The following is a 25019-nucleotide window of genomic DNA, read 5'->3' on the forward strand; positions in this document are numbered from 1 at the left end:
TGATGACGTCATCACAAATCATTTAAACCACCATATCTCCGTAACCGAATGTCAAAAGTTTATGATCCTATAGCTATACATTTTCTTGATCAGCGTTTAAAGACCTATAAGTTGAAGGCAACAGGTATACAAATTTCTAAAAAATAATTTTGTGTTTTCGCGGATCTTTGCTGTCGTCAGCATAATTTTTAAACCCTTATATATCATTAACCGTTCATCAAAATCCCATGATCACATACATTCTCTTCATGAGAGCGTGTCGAGAGCTCCACACAATAGAGACAACGGATAAACTGAATTTCGTCAATTTGTTTTCGCATATGCACTGCTGACATCAGCAAAAGGTCTAAAATAACCAATTTTTACATTGTCCTCCTGCCTAAGTGGATTTCTCCACGGGCTTTATCGACTAGTATCTTATATTAATTTTACGAAGCCATTACAATGCACCTAAGATTTTGATGCCAAATAACTTGGAAACGAGGTGATGACGTCAATAATTTTTCACCGCGTGGGTAACTAGGGAGCACCTGGGAACAATTTGGGTAAGTTTCCCAAACCTGAATCCCCGAATCCGTTTCGGAATGTCGAAATTCTCGACCCCAGAGCTCTTTGAGATAAACTTTTGAGGTTTTATTCTCAAGGAGCTCTGGGGACGAGAATGTTTCAAATCCTAATATCTCTGCAGCCGTTTGTCAAAAGTACATGATCCTATACATTTTCTTGATCAACGTTTCAAGATCTATGTGATGAAGGCAACAGGTATACAAATTTCTAAAAAAAAGTTTTAGGTTTTGACGGGTCATTGCTGACGTCAGCAAAATTTTTAAACCTTTATATCTCATTAACCGCTCATTAAAAGGACGTGATCATATGCATGATATCAGCGCTTTAAGCTCTACACAATAAGGCAACGTGAAAACAAGCTTCTCAATTATTTTTTTTCTAGATGGGTTGCTGACGTCAAAAAAATTTAAGTGACGCTTTTTTTTCATTTTTATACTGCCTCAGTGGATTTTTCCACGGGCCTTATCGACTAGTCTTATCTAATAAAACATTTAAAAATTGCCTAGTTCAGCGATGTTTCATACATGCATTATGTAGGGCAAAAGCTTTAAACGTTGGGCGACGGAAGCCAGACAAATATTATCGCCCAACGCAGTATAAGATTCCACTTTGTGTGGGACAGCACTACAGCTATGCGAACTCAACAAAGGTTGTGATTTTTTTATTAGGATGAGTATATGCCATGACAGCTTTGAACTCGATCCTCAATTTTAATACTTCAATTGTACGAAGACTTCTGCAGTGGAAAGTTGGCAATGATGAAGAGCACTGGTCAGAAAAAGCTGTTAAGAGTTTAGTTAAAAAGTTAAAAAAATCGGGATCTGGAGGATTGGAAGAACTTGAAAAGTCCATAACTACACAAGGTAGCCTAATGTCTTTAGCCTGTTTTTGATGTATTGGCAGCTTTTTGTATTTTGTTGTTGGTCAAACAAACATTGAGGGTATAGCTATAGCTAGCTAGCTAGCTAGCCATCCTGCCAATTTCTTAAAATAATAATAATAATAATAATAATAATAATAATAATAATAATAATAATAATAATAATAATAATAATAATAATAATTATCCTGTAGCTAGCTATAATTCCTAAGAAAGAAACACAAAGGTGGTTCTAAAACCTAGTGTAAGCTCTCATTAAAAAGGGCATTGTCCATACTCGAATTGCCATAAAAACATCAGTTTCTTTCTCAACTTACCCATTGCCAGAAACGCCAATCAATAATGTGGCAAATGCAAAAAGCACATAGTTGCGACATTCTCGAAGTACGGACAAGGTTTAATGATAGCTGTACCTCTACCTCGTCGCTGGTCTTTTATTTGTATTTTTGCTTACTCTCCTGTGTCTAGGGACGTAAAATAATTGATTATTGTAATATTGTTTTTGTTAAAAGTCCCTCGTATGGCACATGAAACAGTATCCACATGTTTATTCACGGCCCTGTTTCCAGGCATTGCTAGTGATGTTTAAACAACAACAAAGATTTAGAATGGAGATGAAATTTGCAACCACAAAAGAATGCATAAGAATACCTTTTATGTTTATTGTAGATTTTTATTTTTTCTTAATGGTTTTTAAAAGTCAAATGCCATAGAAAAAACGTCAAACTTGACATACCTACCCACAAACTACTCAATAATAATAATCCTCTTCCACTGAGGGAGCGACTTTTTAGGATTATTATAATTCAGAATTATTCAATTGAGTTAAAAGAAAAGAAAATAAGGTTAATTTTTATCATTAGAGGAATGTAAAAGTTATATATAATAATTTAAAATTGTGTTTCTGGTATTATTAGGAAAAGGCTTTGGAGAGTAATATACAAATGTTCTATTGAAACACTTCAACCACTTCTATGAGAAACTAACATCATAGTTAGAACCCCAACCCCTACCCTTTTCATGAATAGCTTTAAAGATGGAAATACTTGAGTTGAAATTAAATCTCTACCTAAGAAAGTATTTCTGTTAAAATATAATTTCTTTACTTTTTTTAAAGATAAATTATTAGTATTACACCATGTTGGTGAACAGTAGTACAGATATGGCATGGCGAAGCCAATTCAATGTCATTGTATATTAAAGAGATGTCATTGCATGCTTTCAGTTTTATTAAAGTTGGGTCATCCAAACAAAAAACAAAAAACAACCACACAGTTAAATACTCAATGTTCACATAAAACTGAGAACAAAAACAGAAACTTATAAAAAAGTACCAAGTAGTAGAATAAAAAAACAACTGAAAACACGTAGAACTAAAAACTAAGAAAAAACAATATACACAAACTTACTAAACCACTTTTTACAAACCACACACCACAGAAACCATCATCAACTAACATAACAATACAACACAGAACTCAAAAACTTTGTATGTGATTTTAACATAAACGGCACAGAGATGATAGTCTTGAAGGGAGAAAAAGACAGTACTAGATCTAATTGCTTATATCTTGTGAGGCAACTTGAAGGACAGTGCAATGCTTTATCCATGTTTTGTCTTCACAGGGCTGCCACATGGCTTCCCCTCGAGATGCCATCTTGAAACATGAAATACTACTTACAATCAATATGTAATGGAATTAAAGAAAATTATATATGTCGGCTCTTTGGTAAATTCTTATCAACTTCAACAGGTAAAACCAATTTCAAAATAAGGTGTTTGTAATGTTGCCCATACTATGTGCATCTTCCAGTTGTTTCGTGTAGCATATTAGTTTAACAGCACAACATTACATTTTTTTTTTGCCATTTTGTGCGTTGTTGTAAAGTTTGCAAATATACCTTCAGCCAGTGAGACCAAAACTTGTTCAACAAACGCTGTATACGTTGCCAACGTCGTTGACTGCTGATCTCCCGTGAATCGAATACACCAGGTGGAGGGGGTATGACGTTTGATTTCATAGCCAGCAGATTTGATGGTGACAACAAAAGAGGACTCAATGGACTTTAGTTGATTTTTGGTTCTGTCTCAACCACAAAGGTTCTAAACGATTCTTCATCAAGACTTTGATTGTGTGTTATCAGAATTGAGTTTGGAATCTCACAAATGGTATGGTTGTGACGTTTCCATAATTCAATCACCACCTAACATTTGTAGAAACTTCATGATCTGCTCATCGCCTAACTCATTAATTGCACTTTGAAGCTCATTTTGGGCTCCAACAAAATTTGAACCATTGTCGCTGTGGATTTTATGAACGTTGCCACGTCAAGAGATGAATCGTTGTAACGCTTGCATGAAAGAGTCGGTGTCCAATGTATTGCTCGACTCAATGTGAATTGCTCTTGAGGCAAAACATATAAAAATTACATTGTATCTCTTCAGTTCCTTTTTCTATTCCTTAATAATAAATAGACCATAACAGTCTGCTCTGCAGGCAGTGAAGAGGGGAGACTCCTTAAGTGCCCTGTTGGGAGGTCCGCCATCTTTTGGGTGGCTGCTTGACCTCTGAGTGTACACATGTAGATAAGATGTCGTACAAATGAGTTGCAAATGATGACCAATCCTCTTCTTCTGACTTTTGTTGATTGTGAACCCATGTCCAGCGTGTTTGACAGCTTCATGACATTCTCTTGTGATAAGTGTCGAGATACACTCTTTTTTGGAAGTATCACAGGGTAAATCAGGGAAATGTCTGGTTCAGTTTTAGACAGTCTACCACCTATACTACCGCTTAAATGTAACTTTACATGTGCACAATATTTATCACCTTCGCACGAACCTTTGGTAGCGTCAGAACTTTCGTTGTTATTGTTAACCTATACAATAGAGTTCATGTGTCACATGCGGATTTTAATTAGCTCATGTGAACTTTGTGTAACTCATTGTTGTATCTAATATTGCTATAGCCGTCAAGGGATCAATGGAAAAAATATATAAAATTTAACAAAGCTTTAAGTTTTTATTGTTTCTACTCATTAACGGCAATGTATTATCTTTTGTTTTTAGAGAAGGTCTCCACCATCTTTTTACAGATGTTTTTGCTTTCTAGTATCCTGTTTATCATGATTTTTAAGCTATCTACGGCAATATTTTGCTTTCTACAATGCTGTTTCCATAATTTTTAAATGATCTTTGGCGATATTTTCGCTTTCCACGATACTGTTTCATGACTTTTAAACGATCTTCGGCAATCTTTCGCTTTCTACAATGCTGTTTCCATTATTTTTAAACGATCTACGGCATTGCAACAAAACGCAACGCAACAAAAATTAATAAAACTTAGGATTGACGAAAATGGCAATTTACTTTATTTATTTTAATCTTCGTCAGGTAAGTTTAATTTGATTGACCAAAACTAGTATTCAAAACTACTATTTTTAGCCACATGCACAAAAATCATGGCACATGCGTATTGAAACAGTGTTCTCAAGATAGAAATAAAAAACAGGTAGCAATGCGCAAGTTACAAAGCTATTTTAAAAAGTTTTAGTATAATTGCTTTGATTTTACCTTTTTCACATAAACACGATTTTACATTATACACAAAATATTTAACGCTTTACGCATGTTCATTCATTTTTTAAAAAATATTTATCTTTTAATAGCTTTTGTGATCACTAACACTTTTAAACAATAGCATGCATGTTACATGTAAGAACAAAAGGATTCATCAAATCTTATTGTTATGGCTCGCACACAAAGATAACAATAGAAAGCAATTAAGTTTGTGTGTAAACAAAAGATATGTGAAGGTTCTCTATGTAGACATGAGATCATTACATGAGGTCGTAAAACTTGTGTACATGTAAAGTTACATTCAAGCGGTACCGTACCCAATCTTTGTGGATCCTACCCTTTTTTTTCAACAGGACCTACAATTTTTACTTCTTTCCATTCTCCATCAGGACATTTGTATTGCATCATCTGTTGTCGCTTCGGTAGAGACAATTGAAGCCTGGTAACAGGGCCAGATTCTGGTTGTTGAGTTGCAACATGTTCATTAGAATGTTGTACTTCCTGTTCAGCTTCTTTTTCTACAATGTGGTGCTGCTCATACTGTGCTGGCTGATTTTGAGTAATATTTGGTTGACTATTTCCCACTGGTTGCTGTGACAAGGAGTGGTGATGTGATGAGGAGTGGCCAATTTCATTAACAGGCTGTAAACGACCTGGATGAACACGGCGAAGAACACTGCCATGACAAATTATTACAACTTTACCATATGCATCAATGACAGTAAGGAGGCCCTTGCCAGCGCCAATTTTCTGGTAACTTATAGAAGACCTGGTTATTAGGTTAATAAAAGACATCTGCATACTCACGAACAGAATGCTTTAAAGCCTTGCGAAGCTTTAAGCTTTTTTCTGCTTGCACAAAAGCTTTTCTGGCTGCAGCAATAGCATTGACATGCTGGGCTAGTACAGAGTTGGTAGTAATGCCTTCTAAGACAGAAAGTTCATCATGGAAAGCTGATGGCTTTTGCCCTATTTCTAACTGTGCTGGTGTAAATCCATTTTCAAACATACAACAATTGCCTACAGATATAGCATGCTACAATGGCAGTGATTCCAATAACTTTGGGTGATCTTCCAGCATTTTCTGTATCATTATATCTACTGTTGTGTGGTTGCGTTCATTCAGACCATTTGCCCAAGGACTACTATACGCAGCAGTGTGCTTGATGTTTATTCCAAATTGATTACTAAGTTCTTGCATTTCATTATTTGTGAATTCCCCTATATAATATGGGTAACCAAAGTTCCATAATCTTTGCAACAACAATGCTTTTTTCTTTCGGTATATATGAAATCAGGATCAGCATACTAACTATTTCATTAAATTTCATTTTATCTGGATCAATTAAGTTGCCCACAGCTTGCCTTGGAATGGTCAGTTTGTACTGCTTATGCACTAGACAATTTTAAGAATATTTATGCAGAATGTCCAAAAGTTTCTTGTCAGACTTATCAAGGACACTGAAAACTTTCTTTAGAAACTTAAAAGGAGGATGGCAAAATTGGCAGTGCAGGCATTTGGCAGCATGTTTTTTTTATGCTTGGGCGGTTCACTGACAGAAAACATTACATCCAGTTCTTCAACTGGAAAACCTGGCTGCACATTTATACACCAGTGTCCAGTATGGGATGTGAAGAGCTCAACATTCTTCTTAACACAATTTATTATAACTTCAGCAGTGTCATTTCCTATACAAATGAGTAGATTCCATGCTTTCATAGTTTGCTTCCCAAGTAGAAGAAGAAGATCAGTGTCAACTACATCGAATTTTAAGGATGTGACTTCAAACAAAACAGGAGCTGTAATTGTGTACAAAGATTTCATGACTCGTCCACCACCAAATTTAAATTTGTTTTTACTATCAAGCTTTTTGACAGCCTTGAACATATAAGTACTTATGGAATCAAGAAAACACTATATCCAGACTATTCCTGCAACATTTTGTGGGCAGCCTGTATCCAGAATCATATATTTAAATGCAACACCAGCTGCCATAAACGCATCAGATGCCTGTTTCTCAGAACAATGTAGGCAATCTCCAGCAAAATGTGCAATTGAATGACAAATCAGACATGTTAGTGGTTTCCCACCAGCATTTAGGGGGTTGTGATGTTGCAATTCTTCACGACCTTGTCCACGGTAACTGTTATTTGATGAGTTACTATTTTCAGATCAATATTGTTTCCATGCAACATATGTTTCATACTCATCTAGTGTGGCAAAAAAAGGGTCTTGTTTTACCACAGCAGGCTGAACTGTGCTGGATGACTGAGTACTTGTGACTACAGCACTTCCAAAATATTCCTGGTGCCTTTTTTAACTTGTTTGTACATCTTATATGGTTAATCCCCATCAACTTCTCTCATCGTTAGACGCATCACCTTTTTTTATCCATCATGACCTATCATGTCCTCTGTATCCAGGAATCAAATACCTGCCTCCAAATTCACTTCCACAGGGAAGATGCAGTGATAATTATAAACCACGAACAACTTTCAGTCCAGTTACACCAGTAGTGGCAACTTTCCATGCCTTGACTTCTCGGAGCCATAACAAATACTCTTTGTTGTCTTCGTCCCACCATGGTGGGTTTAAAAACCCACTTGCTATTATTAAACTACATACCAAACTCTGCTATCATGAAAATTTGTATGTATTAGTAAGGCTAGACAAACTCACCATTATATATTACAACCAAACACATAAACAAACTGTATTGTCAGAGACAATGTTATTTGTCAAAAAGAAGGCCCTTAGTGAAAAACATGTCTGAAGCTAAGTTAAGCCTGCTTTTTTTAAGCTCTCGGAAATCTCCCATTTTTAACATCCAACTTGCTCTTCCTTAAGGATAAACTAGCCCTGCGTCGAGAGCCCATTTCAAAACAATTCTGAGTAGAAGCTTAAATATGCTGAAGTACAATATGGTATAAATATGAAGAAATAAAATGATCTGAAAAAAAAGTTGTGAATTTATTTTTCTTAAAATTTAATGTAAATTTTAAACAGCAATTTTGTATAAACAAGCAATTAAGTTAAAAAAACAGCTAACAGTTAAGCAAAATTTTCACCAATATAAAAACAAACCAATGAATAAGATATATATTTTATGTTTTTTCTCATTGCGAAAAAGTAAATAAATTTGACAAAAATCTTGTTGCGAACTATTATCTAAAAGAAAACCACGCTAAAAAACTTGCTGCAAGCGTTTTCATAACGAAAATCAGTTGCACTAAATTCTTTGCATGCTGAAAATTAAATTTAAAACAAAAACAAAATTTTCTCTGTGTGGTCATCTGTAATATAAACATACTAGTCGTTAACCCGTAGAACAATCCACGGGAATTAGCTGACGTAATTATCTTGCGCATCTGTTAATAAAAATATTTAGCCTATCTGTTAATGAAAATATTTTGCGCATCTGTTGATGAAATTATTTCGCGCATCTGTTATGAAATTATTTCGCGCATCTGTTATTAAATTACTCTGAAGTAGTCATAGTCCCCGGAAATATACACGAAAGCAGTGTAAATTACACTTTTTTATTTTTTATATTATAGTTTATCGGAAGTAGTGTTACACCGCTTTCTCGTAAAATTCATATATTTAACAATAATTTGTGCATTTTTACGGCCTGAGTTTGATGTAAAAAAGAGGCTCCTCCTTGCAAATAGCTTTTAAAAAACTAAATTTGATATTTTCTTACACTCTTTGTTCAGTTTAAAAAACAATAAGTTTCAGCAAAAAAATAAGCACATCCAGGTTTATTGTTGTCATTAAAATATATAAATGGTTTGAAGATGAAACAAAATTTCTCCTTCTATTATTAAACACTTGTTTCTGTTAATTTCCTTGAAAAGGCGCGAATAATTAAAACTTTTCAATGAAATAGACAACGCAAAGTAATTGTCCGCAACTTTGACCGTAGTTATTTATAACAAAGAAACTGCATCGAAGGAACAAAAGTTAATTAACCATGAATTTTGTATAAGAAAATTTTTAAATTAAACTTTTGTGAAACTACGCAAAAGACAAAATAAAATAAAATTTTAAAATAGCATAGATACCGCATGGCAATATCAAAACAACCTATTATTAACGTGATGTGTCATGTGATTAAAAATGTCACTGGAGCTCAGGATTAACTGAAAATCAAGTGCTATATTTACCAACCGTTAAAATTAAATGATAGAATTTCCGAACATGCCTAAATTAGACCATGCTTTGTAAACACGAATGGAATAAATGAATATAAAAAGACATTAAAACCCTTAGGGAATTTTTAACAAGTTGTTTGCATTCTACATATTTTTTGCTTATAATTTGAAACAATAAGTGTGTGCACAAAGCATAAGACTTAAATAGAAACCTTTGAATTAATTGTGCAATCCTCTTATCAGATGTAAGAAGGAGATAGCCTTTTGTATAGACATAAGAGTTGAAATAATTTGTTTCTTATTCAGGACCTAAACCGTAGAACAAATAAAGTATTAATCGATAGAGAAAAAAGTAACATCGGTATTCATATAAAAACAATTTTCAAAAAATAACATAACTCATTTTTTAAACAAGCACAGACATTCACAATCTTTTATTCTGTATTTTTACTATATTCCTGACTTGTTTGCAACCATTTACCATTTCGCATTCTTTAATTCTTTAACAAACTGTTCCCATTCACAATTTTTTATTCTGCCTTTTCTTCAGCAAACAATTTCTGCTGTTAAAGGTCTCAGGAGTGGTTATCATTCAACTAACCAGTGCTCATAGTCACGTGATCTCATGGCAAAAGAATTAAAATGGCAGCATTATGTAAGAAACAATGAGGTAGAATGGAGACTGTGAACGATGTAGAACTGTATTTCATCAGCAGTTACACAAAAACACAGAATCATTGCATTATAAATGTAGTATAACTTTACATATGGAATATATTTATGAGAATGAAAAAAAGCATTATCTTTTCTTTTTAAAATATTGTACACAGGTGTATAAGTAGTAATGGTGATGACCACAAAGAAAGATAAAATATACTATTCTTAAGAAAAATTGTATTTTCAACCAAACATTTGTTAGAAAAACTGTTTAGAAATGATTATTAGGATTTGAATGCTTTGTTTACTTATAAACAATTTTTGTCAACACCACATGTAGTTATAATCTGGAAAGAGCTTTTTTTAAGCATCTGAGAACAAATTTTTTTTCTCTTGATTTTATAAAATTCTTAATTGAACTTATTGCCCCTGTTTTAAATTAATGGATTACACCATGTTAAGTTATTAATAATTGCAGTGAATGTGACATAAAAAGAGGATGTACCCAAAATTTTTGAGTCAATTAAACCATTTGCTTTTTAAGTACGAGCGACAAATAGTTTTAGTTTTTAACACCCAAGAATGTGTATGTTTTGTCAATCGCAAAATTTTGCGAAATCCTTCAAATTAACCATGGCGTGGAAACAAAGTGGTATGACTTAAATAAAAAAAGGTTTTTTTTGTAGTTTTAAAACTTATCCACGATTGTGAAGTTCTTGGTGTATATAATGTTTCTTACTTTCTTTGCATAACCAAAAAATTTAAATTCATTTAGGTCAAGGTGAACACACTAGATGTGTAACCATTCCTCGCAGCTTAGATGGTAGGCTACAAGTGTCACATCGCAAAGGTCTACCTCATGTCATATATGTTCGTTTATGGCGCTGGCCAGACCTTCAAAGTCACCATGAATTGCGGGCAATAGATTCTTGTCAATTTGCATTTAATTTGAAGCGCTCAGAGGTATGTGTCAATCCATACCATTATCAAAGAGTGGAAACTCCAGGTAAGTTGTAAACATTTTAATGTCATATATCATTAGGCCTTCTTCAGGAAGGTTTGGGTATGTTTTCAGCAATAAGTACATGGTAGGTGTACTTTCAGGATGTGCAACATTGGTTAACCTTTTACAATTTTGCATTTTGCTTGTCCTATCAACACCAATTTGTGTCCTATTACACTCCTCTCCTGAAAAAGCGTGCATCATCATTTTGTTTAGTCTGGCTGCCAAAGTTTAATTTAACATTTTATTCACTTTAAATCTTGTTTGAAATAAGCAACTCTCTGAGTTTAAAACATTGTAGGTGTCTCTTTGTTGTGGTATATGGTGAAGCTTATTGCAGTGAGAACTAAAATTTAATAATTTTGGAATTTAAAAATATAGTCCATAGTTAAAAATAAAATGTTTAAAACAATAATTTGAAATGACTGAAAACTAATAATGTCAATCAAGATCAGGTCTTTAGTAAAAACCTATGAACATTTTTCATGATATAGTTAGTGCTTGTTGATGTTTGGTTTTATTTTCATAGAGGTTTAGCAACAAAAATGAGTGTTATTTGTTTCATCATTTCTCTCTGTTAGTAATGCCACCCATACTTGTACCACGAAAAACTTTTGAGACATCAGAACCATGCTCAGATGCTCCGCAGCCAGACGAAGTTCATCGACCTGGTAATGTTACAATTCCTGAAGATGAAAGCTGTAAGTTTTTAAATTAAATTTCATATCACTCTGCTAGCTGGAGCTGTTTTCAATGTCATGGGATAAATAACCATAGTAAATCAAGAATTAAGTTTCATACAAGTGAATTAATTTTCGGCAAAACTAATTATTGCATGAAAAAAATTAAAAATAAAATTTTAATCTTCACTATGGCTAATTAGATTTCGTGACTTCTGAATTTCTTACTCCTTTTTTTAATGAGATAAAACCCAGAGGGAGAGGCAAAAGTTTAAAACTGTGATAAAAAGAAACAAATCTGTGGAGATTGGGTAGTTTTATCATGTTTCCCAAGTAGAGCACAAACCCAAGAAACACCAGTGTTTTGTCTATTCAGAGTTTTTTTGATACAGTCCAATAGGCAAAAAAAATCCTGCTTAAATGCTTCATTTAAATTGCTAAAAGAAATCTATGCATCAGCCCTTATTCCATAAAGTTGCTGCCATTTGCCTCGTGTCAACAAACTGTTGTTACATATTGGCAGTGTGTTTTTGTTTTACAAATGCATGCTTCCATACAGGAGCAACATTCAGTTAAACTTGCAAGAAAATAATGCTAAACTTTTGTATTCCCAAGATGTGATCAACTTAAATGAATGATTTAATCATTTTTCTTGCAAGTAATTAAAACATGACAGATACATGTCCCTTGCAAAAATTAAATTTCTTTAAAAAAGGACTGATATTTTTAAAAGAATTGACAGGTATTTCTACTACCGTGCCTTCTATTTCATTGATTTATAGATATATATTATTTATTTTAAGTATTATCTCCCGTTCCAATCGCTTCAATTGGTGCAAATAGCCCTTCCAGTAAGTAGGCTTTTCAGGCTTTTAAAAGTACATGTTTTAGTTTTACATAAGGAAAAGAAAATAGTTAATGTTATATGAAGGTGACCACACAAAAACATTTCTGTGACTTTTTCTCCTTTTTGTTTTTATTTAATAAAAACAAGAGGAAATGAGCATTAGTTCATCCAGACTAATGTTATCAACTGCATGTGGGTTTTTTATGTCAGACATTTTTTCAAGTCATTTCTTAGAAGACAGAATCCATCTTTTTTTTTTTTGCAAATGTATGGTTGCTAAAAATTAATTACTAATAAAATCTTTTGTTTAAAAAAAAAAGACAAAAATTATGAAGATAATGCTTTGTCATTGTTTCATAGTATAAAAAGCAAAATGTGTTGAAATAAATGTGCAATATCTTGCACACGTCTTAAAAATTGTTATAAATAAGGAAACTCTAGTTTTTGCCTGTACCATGCAACATTTCTAGTATCAGCACTACAAAGTTTAGTAACTCAACGTTTTTAGCATCTGCATTTCTTGGTATTTGTATAATATGATTGGATTTAGATATTGACTCACCATCACAAATCCGTCATTCCCCTCATTCTTCAGTATCCAGTATTTCTTCACAGGACCAAAAACAACTTAGTCGCCAGTCCTCGTTCACACAGTCACCAGGTAAAAACAATGCGTATTCACAACAGCAACAAAATATGGTTATGAATTATGGTACAAATAGCCAACAGTCTCCTGGAGGTATAGATATTTTAAAGAACCTTTTTTATTGGGTGTTAACTCTGTCTGGAATGTCAGAAAAAGCCAAAATATCAGAAAAAAGTCTGGAATGTTAACAATTTCATTGATATGTAGGAAAATGTCTACAAAAACAAAATTTTTAGGCTATTTTTTTAAAGTCTATCAGTATGCGTGTATTAAATTTTCATTATACCTTTTTAGCAAAGGAGTGTGTGTAAGGGGGTTCTTTTGTCTATATTTAGCCATGTCAACTGGAAGTATCAACTTATTGTCACCAGTATCTGGTAAGTAACAGTTGCAAAGAATGTAATAACTCTGCAGTTAGATATGTTGGTAATTATACCCTATTAACTCGTTGGTTGTACTAGGTCCCAAAAACTCTGGGGAAAAACTAAGTAAAAGTGATAATTTATTACGCTTAGTCACCTGCTCTTACAAAATCATTGTCGACACGTTTTTTGAGAAATTATATGGCCTCACATATTGTTTGTACTTTGCACAGGTACTTCAAGTCAAGGATATATGACTGACGTGGATATGTCACTGCCAGGTAAGTTTGCTAAATAGCTTAAAATAAAGTTTTTCATCAAAGCATTTTGAAAACAAAATAATGATTATGAAACTCGTAACAAAGCTTTCTGTATGTTGTTCAGACATTTTGTGGTTGGCTGACTCGCCAGTAAAAAAATTGTATCCTGCAGAATTTCCTTTGAAAAAATGTTTTTTGTTAGTTCACTCATCAAGTGGGATCACATGGAGCCCGCTTGCGCTGCAAATATGTAGCGGGTGTTATGCGCTATTACACACATATTATATACATATCGCTGGAAAACATGAAAAGAATTTTTAAGAAAGCATGGTTTTCTTAAAGCCTTCACAAAATCCAGCAGTATTAAGCCTTTTTAAAAACACAGGTTACGACTTTATTTCACGCTTTTTGCTTATAAAAACTATTTAATGACAACTCGAGGCTCGGGTTTTGTTGAAAAATTGGAAAAAATAAGAACAGTTTCAGGCTCAATTTTTTCATAAATAAGAACAATTTGGGATATAATTCTCTTGCAATTCTCTCTCAAGCTTATGATTGCTTGTGATCCGTCTCGATTGATTATGAACATAAGCATAAGAACAAAATAAGGGTGAGTTCCAAAGTTGTGTTCTTATTATTAAGAACACAACAAGAACAAATCAGGCTTAAAAAGATTTGAAAAATGAGTAAGACCAGCCGGAGGTCAAACTTTACGTATTCTTATAAAAAAACGCGTGTGTAAGCATCTTTCTTATGAAAAAAAAACGTGTAAGGTATATTTTAACCACTGTGGTGGAAAGAGTTCGTGCTTAAGGTTTGCATGTCGCATTTCTTCGCTCCATTAAAATTTTATAACACGCTTAATACTTTAATTAGACAGGAGTGCTTTCAAACGCTCATTACCGTTAAGACAGTGCTTTGTGGATTTGAATTTAATTGTCTAGACATAAGCGGTGGTAATAAGAACCAGTGAATGCACGAGATAATAATGTCAAATTATATATCTTCGTACTAGAACAGCAAATGCGTTGCCAGCATGTGACAAAGACTCATCTGACCCACTGCATTGCCAGACACTGTTTTATTTTTAAACTTTTTGAACTTATTAACAATAGTGTTCTTTTTATTTCGTCATGGAAGTGTGCGGTTTTGACACGTTTTGAATACTCACTGGCCTGAAATTTGAAATAAACAACCCACAAATGAACGCTGCGATCAAATACGGTATATAACGTTATTATTCAAGACTAGAATTAAGTCTTGATTTTTAGATTGCTCACGAGGTTTTCCGAGATAATTTTTTTTAGGAATGATTTTTTATTACCACACGCTTTATTTTTAAGAACCTACAAGATCTTACCTGAGGCTTGTTGTTTTTTAGCCTTTTCCAATATTATTTTGTTTCTAATACTCAGAGCACAACTTTAGTATTAAGCTCGATTAATTTATATCAAATTTAAACTCGGGTTCTTAGTTTTGAAACCAATGATTTAAGCCTTAGTTCTTGTTTTGTTCATATTTTTTGGCAAAATCTGGCCTTCTTAAAAAATAAAAAAGCGTGTATTTAAACAATATGAATGAACAACAGATTCCGTACAACAAAGCATTGTGTTTTGCGAACTCTTCAATGACATGTTTAATTTCGTTTTCAAAAAAGGAAAAAAAAACAAAAGCGAAATAAAAAAGAATCGCGTACGTTATGTGATTTGTTTTTAGGTGTGATGATACCGCCCAATCTTGAAGTTGTGCCTGAAGGTGATACAAAGTTCGTTCTCTTGATTTAAATAGTGTGTTGTTTATTTTGAGCAAGCCATGTCTGTGTTTGACATGTAGCAGACATTCAAGTGTGGTTTTGGTTTCATCTTTCTCTTCAACTGAACGAGAAGATATCTTTTATGGTTTGTGGAAACGAAACTTGTCCATCAGCTAAGCAAATTAAAATAAAAAAATAAAGGAGTGTCTAATACTTTGCAGAATATTTTCACCGATACTCTCTTAAATTTGCTCTTGTTTATCAATACCTGATTTGGGTATTGATAAAAAAATTCCGTATTGTGACGTCATGTATTGCTTTCCCTACTGATGTCATCTTGTAACAATATATTTGAATTTTGTGTGCAAATAAACAATCTCACCTGATAGACTTTGGACTGAATAAACACGAATTTTCGATCCCCTTGAAGTGTGAGTGTTTTATTTGGGAGGAACACGTTGTACATTTTCCCAACTTGTTCCTTCCTAAATTAACAAAAGAAGAAGGAGATTTAACGTATTTGAGCTATATTTAACTTCAACAAATATTTTAAAAAGTTTAGCCTTCCAACTTTTTGTTTCTCGTGGTTCGAATAGTTTTTGTTTTTCAAGGTTTTGATGCTGTAATGTATGAAGAACCGGAAATCTGGTGCTCCATTTTATACAACGAGTTACGAACGCGCATTGGCGAAGAGTTCTCTGCAACAAAACCAGTCCTAACCGTAGACGGCTACACAGATCCTTCAAGCGTGGATCGGTTTTGTTTGGGACTTTTATCAAACATCAATCGAACAGACCAAATCGAAGAATGCAGGCGAGCAATTGGAAAGGGCGTGCGATTATATTACTTCGGTGGAGAAGTGTTTGCTGAGTGTCTGAGCAAGAGCAGTATATTTGTGCAAAGCTCGAATTGCAACAGGCGTTACGGCTGGCATCCAGCTACAGTGTGTAAAATCCCTTCTGGATGTAATCTAAAAATCTTCAACAACCAAGAATTCGCCCGATTGTTGGCCGATTCGGTTCACCTTGGATTTAATGCTGTTTATCAATTGAAATCGATGTGTATGATTCGATTGAGTTTCGTTAAAGGTTGGGGAGCAGAGTATAGAAGACAGACTGTTTTTAGTACGCCATGTTGGATTGAGATTCGATTAAGCGGACCTTTAAAATGGCTAGATAAAGTACTTGTTCAAATGGACCCTTCTGTAGATAAAGTCAGTTCAACCACATAGACAAGAAAATGTACTTTGATTGGAGGTGTGTTCTTGGTCAATCTGTTTTGCATACCAATTAAAATTGTCACAAACTTGAAAGTTATTTGCGCTGACACGAGCTTTTGTACTTAACACGTCGATTCTTATAAAAAACATTTCCAGATAAAGACAGTGGATATGTTATTATCAAAAACAACATGGTGACTGAGTTACGCTATTCCGGTGTTGTGCGACAGAGTACACTTGTCGCAAGTCGGCGCAAATAACACGATCGAGCGCCGTTTTCAATTTGCTACTTATGGTGTTAAAATGTATCATAGTTGGGTTGTTGTTGTTTTTTTCTGTTTTGCGATTTGGCATACTAATATTGTGGGTGATTTTTATAAATATTTTATCGCGTACATTAAAAAATTATTGAAAACGTGAAGGCTGTGTGTTTATTTTTTAAGTCGTCAAGTAAGCTAAAAGTCGTCTAATTATTTTGTATCTAAAAATATTTTACGTATATTCATTTGAAATTATACCCATTCATTTTGCGACTGTACATATCATATATTTTTAAAAAAGCTGGTTTAGTTGTAGAACGGTTATCTTTTTGTTTTTGTTTTTTATAATTTGATCTGCCTCTTGATTTTATCGGAGAACTTTCTTGTTTATTTTTGTTTTGACCAACTGTTGTATGTTTTATATACAATGTTCTTGACTTACGTAATTGGAGCTCTTCTCTTCATGTTTGAAAGATTGTCAGCTGGACTTGGTTATTTAGATTGGTTGCAGATGCTAGATTACAAACGATGCAGTTATTATTATTATTATATGAATGAGCTTAGTATAAATTCTTTTAAACATTTTCCAAAGGTTTTTTATTTTATTTTTAACCGAACAATTAAATCAGTAAAAGATTCAGGGACTTCAATCTACAGTTTCTTTCCTTGTAAAACAATGATCATATATTGTTCATGGGAGTACCAGAACTCTTCTTCTATTCGAAAATAAATCTATCAAAAGCGGATTCTAGCCCAAAATATTTTTTTGATCTCTAACCTATAAAGAAACTGAAAAAACATTTGTTCGTTGTTCAGAATCTTTATAGAAATCACCAGATAAAGATAAGTCTTTAAAGTTTTTCTCCTACGGACCGAAAAATATTGAACAAAACAAAAAACGATTTGCCGAATAGCCAAATAAAATGGCGGTCATCCCATTGATTTTTTTTCTGTTCGTGTCGCGGAATGTAATGTGCCCCCGTCTAGTCAATAAAAGATGGTTACTTCTTTTGTAACGTGTCGATTAGTTGATTTCCAAGCAGTACCTCTGGCATTGAATCGAATGTTTATAAAACGTTTTCATGCACCAATACATCCAATGTTTCTTTATTGAGCTAGCAAGGTTGGTTGAGATCTCAAAAGGTTTTGTAACTAGAGGTATATTTTTCATGCGCTTGTGTTTGAAACATTTGCTGGAAAATGTTAGTTTTAGAACATTGGCTTTAGAGGTCCAATCTTTAGAACATGTTAAAAACACTTATGGGGGGGAGTAGCCTCAAAATTTAGATCAATAAATATTTGAATAAAAACACTTTTTTGCAATGCATATCAGGTAAGAAAATATTTCTATCGTGTTTTTAATAAAAATTTATGCTGTGTTGCCATGAAAACGGCTAAAAATAGCGGATTTTCCTAAAATATGACTTTGAAAATATGACACAAGTTTGGCTGTGTAGCTACTGACACTACTCACAGCTCATAGCTTCCAAACTATGACTTAAAAACCCGTGAAAGCACATGAAATATTATTCATACGAACTCCCATGACGGGCGAGCGGTACAACTAAATTTCGACAAACAATCAAGGTATCAGGCAAGAAACCAGTACATTTAAGTTGTTGATAGGGGCGTTGTCAAGGGAAAAGGTATTCAGGAGATCTCACGAAAACTTAAAACCCGATAGATACTCAAAGGTTTTATTCTTTTTTAAAAGGTTTTGAGATTCGAAATCTCCATTAAATTCTGCATTAGACAGGGTAATAATATTTTTTTTATTATTTTTTAATAATTTTGAGGCTACTTACCCCTTAACGTTAATATCTTTCACTTTAAATTAATGAAGCCATTACAGTGCACTTAAAACTTTGAGGCCAAATAACTTGGAAACAAGGTGGTTACGTCAGTCTTTTTTCACCGCGTGAGTAACTAGGGTGCGCCTAGGACCAATTTGGGTAATTTTTCCAAACCTAACTCCCCAAATCCTTTTCGGAATGGACGGGTTAATGACGTCATCAAAAAACCTTTAAACCCCAATATCTCTGCAACCGTTTCCCAAAAGTACATGATTGATCAGCGCTTTAAGATCTACACAATACACGCAACGCGAAAACAAATTTTTTTTAGAAGATGGGTTGCTGACGAAATCGAAATTTTTATCCTGCCTCAGTGGATTTTTCCACGGCTTTATCGACTAGTCTCTTTACAACCTCGTCCCTAGGACTATTTGTTCTCAACGGCGCTACGCCTTCTGATAGTTCTAGCCAGGGCAAAAGGTGCTGGGGTCAAGCTTGGTCTCTTTAATAATAGCCGTCGTCTGTCTGCCTGTCCGCGAAGGCCGTGTCTCGTGGCGGAAACACGAAATTTTCATAACGCGCACCAATACCAAATGCGATATATTTTTCCGACTTTGTTTTCACCGCTCGCGCGTAGTATACTAATCACGACGCCTGATTCTTTAAAAAACAATCCAAGATTTTTGCGACCAGAAAGAATCCAAGATCTCCCTTAAGAAACAATCAAAGATTTTCGCGGCTGAATGAACGAAGGCCATTTTGATTTAAAAAACGGTCGTGTATGGTCAGGCTATGAGGTTTGTTGGACTTTTTTATCTTCTGAGAGCTTTATATTTTTTGTAATATTTGTTTTCTGTTTCTTTTCATTAAATATATTGTCACGTTTTTTGGGCACATACAGATCTTAAACGCACCAGTTTTAGAATGTTTGGCTAGGAACGAAGATTTTGAAGGTTAGCTAGTTAGCTAGAGCCTCACTTATTTTTATTCTGTTTGTTGTTAGAGCTTTTTATACTAGCCAACATTTATTTATATGTTGAGGCTGTGGCAGCTAGCTCCTTAAAAAGTGAAAGTATGAAATGCAGTTTGGTTACAACAATATTCTTAAGCAACAATCCTTATGCTTAATGCAGTTAGCTAGGTAGCTAGCTACATCTTTTACATATTTTACTGAAAACCTTTTCTCCAAATAAAACGGCTGAGCAATTGTTTTAGCTGCACGGGTAACGACAAGCTGTTCCCTGTGTTTTATTTAAACCAAAGTTGCAAGAAAGTTTTTTTTTTGGGAAAAGGTATTACGCCTATACGCCTGTTCAACTTAGCCCAGTGTTAACAACAGGTTGTTTTTTTTAAAAAGGCTGTTACGCCTATGGGCATGTGCGATGACCCGTACTAAGGGGTCAGCCCACTGTGAATTAATTTTAAACTTTCTTGGGATCACGCCTACGTAGGAATGTGCAACACTGCTTACCTGGACTAACCAGTCAGCCCTGTGTTAGCAATGGACTGTTTCTTGTGTTTTTATTTAAAAAGAGTCAGTGAGAAAGTTTTTTGTAAAAGGGTATTGTTCCTATACGCCTGTCCAACTTTGTTTAACTGTACTAAGCTCTTAGCCCGGTGTCACGAATAATTTTTTAACTTTTACAAAAACTTATTCCGCAAAATAAAATAATATTGATCGATTGTTTTTGCTATGACGCGGTTGTAAACTGTGTTTTTATTTCAGCCTTTGTTGCGGGAAAGTTATTTTTTGAAAAATATGTTGCAGTCGCAACACTATAATGGTGTATGCGCTTCACTTGATTTACGACATACTGTACACCTGTACTAAAGCGCTCCACCTGACTGTGTCGCACAGTTTGCAGTTCTTTTTAGGTGCTCCTTAGGGCGTTCAACAACAGTTACTTGTGGCTAATCCCGGCGTTTCGACGCCGGGTTTACCGTCTAGTAGAGATAGGGAAATGTATGTTCTAGCACAGGCACGCACGCGCAATGCCGTGATGTCACAGCAACCCCAGCAACCCAACGACAATTCCCTAATAGTCACCGCACCCATAGTGATCCACATAATTTAAGGACCTAGTACTCACTACAGATGGCGTCATCAATGTAGAATAAGGGGTCCAATATTTTATAGCACAATTCCCTATAATCAACGCACATACAGGGGAAATTCCTATCATACAAAAATGAGTAAGGGGAAATAATCGCGTTAGTTTTGAGCAGAATGAAATTCTTTGACAAAACAAAAAATTGTATATAATAATTACGTGATATTGCAGAAGGTCGTGGATTAACAGGGTATTATAGACTACGTAAAGCTGAATTGATTGCCTTATTGGAGAATGTACCACAATACGTCCGGAGACCACCTAAAAGGATTCCAGTTAAACCAACATCGGAGGATGTACCGCAATACGCTTGGAGGCCACCTAAAAAGGTTCCAATTGAATCTATAATGCCAGAGACCATGGATATTTTTGAGAAACAGAAGCCGTCGAAAAATTGATCCGTTGTAATAGATGGAATTAAGGACTTTTGTAACTGGCTTGTGGACGCTGTTCCGAAACCCATAAAAGAGGGGGCCAAGGGGACCTATGAGGCCTTCAAACGCAAGGTGATGGGGCTCTATGGTAGGGTAGCAAATACAAGACCTACACTGAAGATAATGAAGTCGAACAGGAGGCCGAGGAGGACTATCTACATGAACAGCCGGGACACGACTTCACACCCAGGAACATAAGCATGCTCTTCACAGGACTTTCCGGAGTTTCCGAATTCCCGGTATAGGAGATGTTGACGTTGATGGGTATATCAGGATGGTGCGACCCAATGTGCGAACCTTGGTTGGGAGGCAGGTAGAAGATATGGGGTCAGCGAAGGTACAGCTTTCGCTATGGATTATGTGGAAGAGGAAGGGGAATCCGGGGGAGGCCAATGATGAGGAGTACATCGAGGTGAAAAAAGGTCTTTCATAGTAATATGGCCCCGGCATTCCAGGGTCACGACATAGATGATAGATGACATCCTATCCAGCATATTTGCTGAAATCAAAACAGGTGTGGAAAACCCTGCACTACCCCGGAGTGGTTTTACAATATTCCAAATCCTATACCTCGCGTAGACTTAGGGGTTCATCATATATACAGGCACCCTAATGGATAGCCTCCAAGAAAGCCATTAATAACCCGAAAAATATTATAAGGAGTTTTCAAGTGGGGCATCATCGCCGGCCTACATGATGAGGAGATTAAAAGAGATCCACAAAGAATCAGCAAGCTAAGGCCCTATGTAGGCCACTATAATAGAGAGGGTATAGAGTTACCTACAAGTATCAAGGATATATCAAAGTTGGAGAATAACAATAAGGAGATTGCGGTAAAAGTTCTCTATATAACAGGGAAGAAGATCAATATCCTACGTAGATCGGTGTATAACAGACGTAAGAAGCAGGTGAACCTGCTTCTTATCGCCGATTATAGAAAGACTCACTATACTGCCATCAAAATTCTGTGTAGGCTTCTGGGTAGTGATACCTCAAAAAATACTGCAAAAATGCACTTCTGCCTAAACTTTCCAACAGCCGAATCGAAGGACAATCATTAAAGGTACTGCATCGATCATGGGACAGTCAAGATTACAATGCCGACAGAGGCCGAAAAATGGTTATATTAGAGGGATGGGCAGCAACAATTCAAGATACCCTTTGCCATCTATGCAGATTTCGAGATTCTATTGATACCTGTGGAGGACATACCACAGAGGCCACCCAGAAGGGCCGGAAATGAAAGCCGGTCAGGCCTGTAACCATACTACCAACGCCGGAGGCCATGGATAATTTGAAGAAACAGGAGCTGTCGAAAAATCGTCCGATTGTTAAGACCAAGATGCCGGAATGGTACAACTGGGCAAGCACGGCTGGTGCACGTATAGTACCTTTGCCTATGGGAATGTACCGGATCCTCCAACAGTATACAGGGGCTTTTTTTAGTTTTGTTTTGTTTTGTTTTGTTTTGTAAATTTATTTATAGTCGGTACATTATATACAAAGTTTCGTGAAAAAGAAAAATATATACATAGCTCTATAAAGTAGTGCTAATCAAAACCGACTAAAGTTAAAGTGCAAATAGAAATAATATTAAATAATATTAATTGAATGAGACAAAATATTTTTAAATTTTTATATATACAAAAAGAGTAAAATTTAACTAAAAGCGTATTTGGGACAATTCACATACCTCACAAAAAAAATTTACTTCCATTCCAACTTTTGATCGCATTTTTAAAAATACTAAGAGACTCTGAGGATTTTAAGTGATTGGGTAATCCATTCCATATTTTTGGCCCCAGGGAAGAGAGACTTTTTGTTCCAAAACTAACGGTATCTATTTGGGACTGTTAAATTATTAACATTTTGTGATCTCACTGGTCTACCACTCCCATGAAATTTAAAGATATCTTTTGTCGGATTGAGTTCGTGCAAAGTCTTATATATTTCTGTACATAATGTTTTAAGTCTATAGACTCTCATTTGGTATTTTCCTGCTTTCAAAAAGAGTTTGTCGTAAGTACTATCATTATCATTTAATAAGAAACGCAAAGCTCTCTTTTGAATTTGTTCAATTCTCAACAAAGATTTATATGAAGAGAAATTCCATACTAAAGGGCAATAATTAAAGTTAGAGTATATAAAACTTTGTACCAGCGCTAATTTGGCTTTGTGAGATAAAAACGTGCTAAGTCTAAACAGTGCATTCAATTGTGCTGATGATTTTTTGATAAGTTTAGAAATGTGAGAGTCGAAATTCAAGCCATTATCAATGGTCACTCCTAGTAATTTAACTTCGCTTTCTGTTTTAATTAACTCGTTGCCAATTTTTACCACTAAATCACAATTGTTACATTTATCTCTGGTGACAATGATTGATTGAAATTTTTTGGATTCGCCATCATTTTGTTATTTTTCAACCACATTAGTGCTATATTAGATTCACATTCTAAAAGTTTAATTAAGTTTGAAATTGAGTTTGAGAAAGCAGAAAGGGAATTGTCATCAGCATAATTGTGTACACTGGCTTTTTTAATAAAATAAATAAAGTCATTAATAAAAATGTTAAATAAAATAGGTCCTAAAATTGATCCTTGGGGTACTCCAGACAGAATTAATTGGAAAAGACTATGCTGATTATTTATGCGGGTAGATTGCTCTCTGTCAGAAAGGTACGATAAAATTAAATTAGTAGGGCATCCTGGCTAAAGCCATAGGCATTTAATTTAGCAATAAGTAAATCATGAGGCACGCAATCAAAAGCTTTAGATAGATCCATTAAAACTGCACCAACTACGTAATGTTTATCTAATTTTTGTTTCCATTCATGTTGTACATGTTGTGTGCCATATGATTTCCTATAGGCTGATAAAAATTCTGAAAGTTTTCTATCAATATAATCAACAATTTGAGATTTAATTATTCTCTCATAAAATTTTGAAAATATATTTAAAATGCTGACTGGTCTATAGTTGTTTACACATAACTTATCTTTCCCACCTTTATCAATAGGGGATACAGTAGCGTGTTTGCCTCTCCTCGGAAAAACAGAAAGACAAATACTGTTGTTATTGGCATTTGTTAAGACTTTTATCAAATAAGGTTTTGCTAACTTCGCCATTTTAGCTGTTATCTTGTCCTCTCCAGATGCCACACCTACTTTTAGATCCCCGAAAAGTTTAGAAACTTCATTTTCCGAGACTTCCTTAAAGTTAAACAACATTTCATTATTTTGATTAATTAGTGAATTTTTAATTTCAAGAATACTAGGGTGATTGTTATATGTTTTTTTATAAGAATCTCTTTGAGATAACTTCATTTCTATTTTTAGATTGATAATTTCGTAGCGACACATTGGTTTAACTCCACTAAATTTTTCAACTATGTGTATGTACGCTTCATTGAAAATTTCCGCTAATTCATTATCATCCGTTACTATAATATCATCGTGAACAATCATGATTTCATTAGAGCTCTTACCTGATTTGTTAGTAAGGAAAGGTTTAACAGTGCTCCAAAATTTCTTATTTTGAATAATGCCACCCTCTATAATTCTATTAAAATGCTCTTTAATCGCCTGTCGTCTCATACTAACACACTTATTTCTTTGTTTTTTATATTTTGCCCTATTTTCATCTGTTCGGTTAAAATTGTTTTTAAGACGAGATTTTGTGTAAATTGCTTTTCGTAATTTTTTATTCATAAACGGGGCTTCGTTACCTCGAACTAATTTAATTTTTATAGGTGCATGTTTATCAATTATATTTCGAAATTTCAGTACAAGGTTCTCATAACTTACATTTGGATCT

At 34.5% G+C, this 25019-nt stretch overlaps 1 protein-coding gene across 4 annotated transcripts; it reads left to right on the forward strand.

The window, feature by feature from the left end:
- The first annotated feature begins 1160 nt into the window (after window positions 1–1160).
- Window positions 1161–17519, forward strand: LOC130657176 (mothers against decapentaplegic homolog 3-like). 4 transcript variants are annotated; one of them, XM_057460141.1, is made up of 9 exons: window positions 1161–1430; window positions 10615–10845; window positions 11424–11543; window positions 12326–12373; window positions 12920–13108; window positions 13351–13392; window positions 13611–13658; window positions 15354–15392; window positions 16002–17519. In XM_057460141.1, the coding sequence occupies exons 1-9, from the start codon at window positions 1250–1252 to the stop codon at window positions 16619–16621; spliced, it is 1518 nt and encodes a 505-aa protein (XP_057316124.1). In that variant the 5' UTR covers window positions 1161–1249; the 3' UTR covers window positions 16622–17519. The 4 variants fall into 4 exon arrangements, with proteins under 4 accessions (XP_057316124.1, XP_057316126.1, XP_057316125.1 ...); XM_057460143.1 differs by having other exon boundaries at window positions 12920–13030; XM_057460142.1 differs by lacking the exon at window positions 12326–12373.
- Window positions 17520–25019: the final 7500 nt, after the last annotated feature.

Source organism: Hydractinia symbiolongicarpus, chromosome 9 (assembly GCF_029227915.1).
Source record: "Hydractinia symbiolongicarpus strain clone_291-10 chromosome 9, HSymV2.1, whole genome shotgun sequence".
Taxonomy (NCBI): Eukaryota; Metazoa; Cnidaria; class Hydrozoa; order Anthoathecata; family Hydractiniidae; genus Hydractinia; species Hydractinia symbiolongicarpus.

Bases quoted from the DNA above. Each gene is read 5' to 3' on its own strand.
- LOC130657176 (XM_057460141.1), top strand. From the start codon at position 1,250: ATGACAGCTTTGAACTCGATCCTCAATTTTAATACTTCAATTGTACGA. The intron at 13,393-13,610 runs GTAAGTAACAGT...TACTTTGCACAG, and splicing joins CTTATTGTCACCAGTATCTG to GTACTTCAAGTCAAGGATAT. The intron at 13,659-15,353 runs GTAAGTTTGCTA...ATTTGTTTTTAG, and splicing joins CGTGGATATGTCACTGCCAG to GTGTGATGATACCGCCCAAT.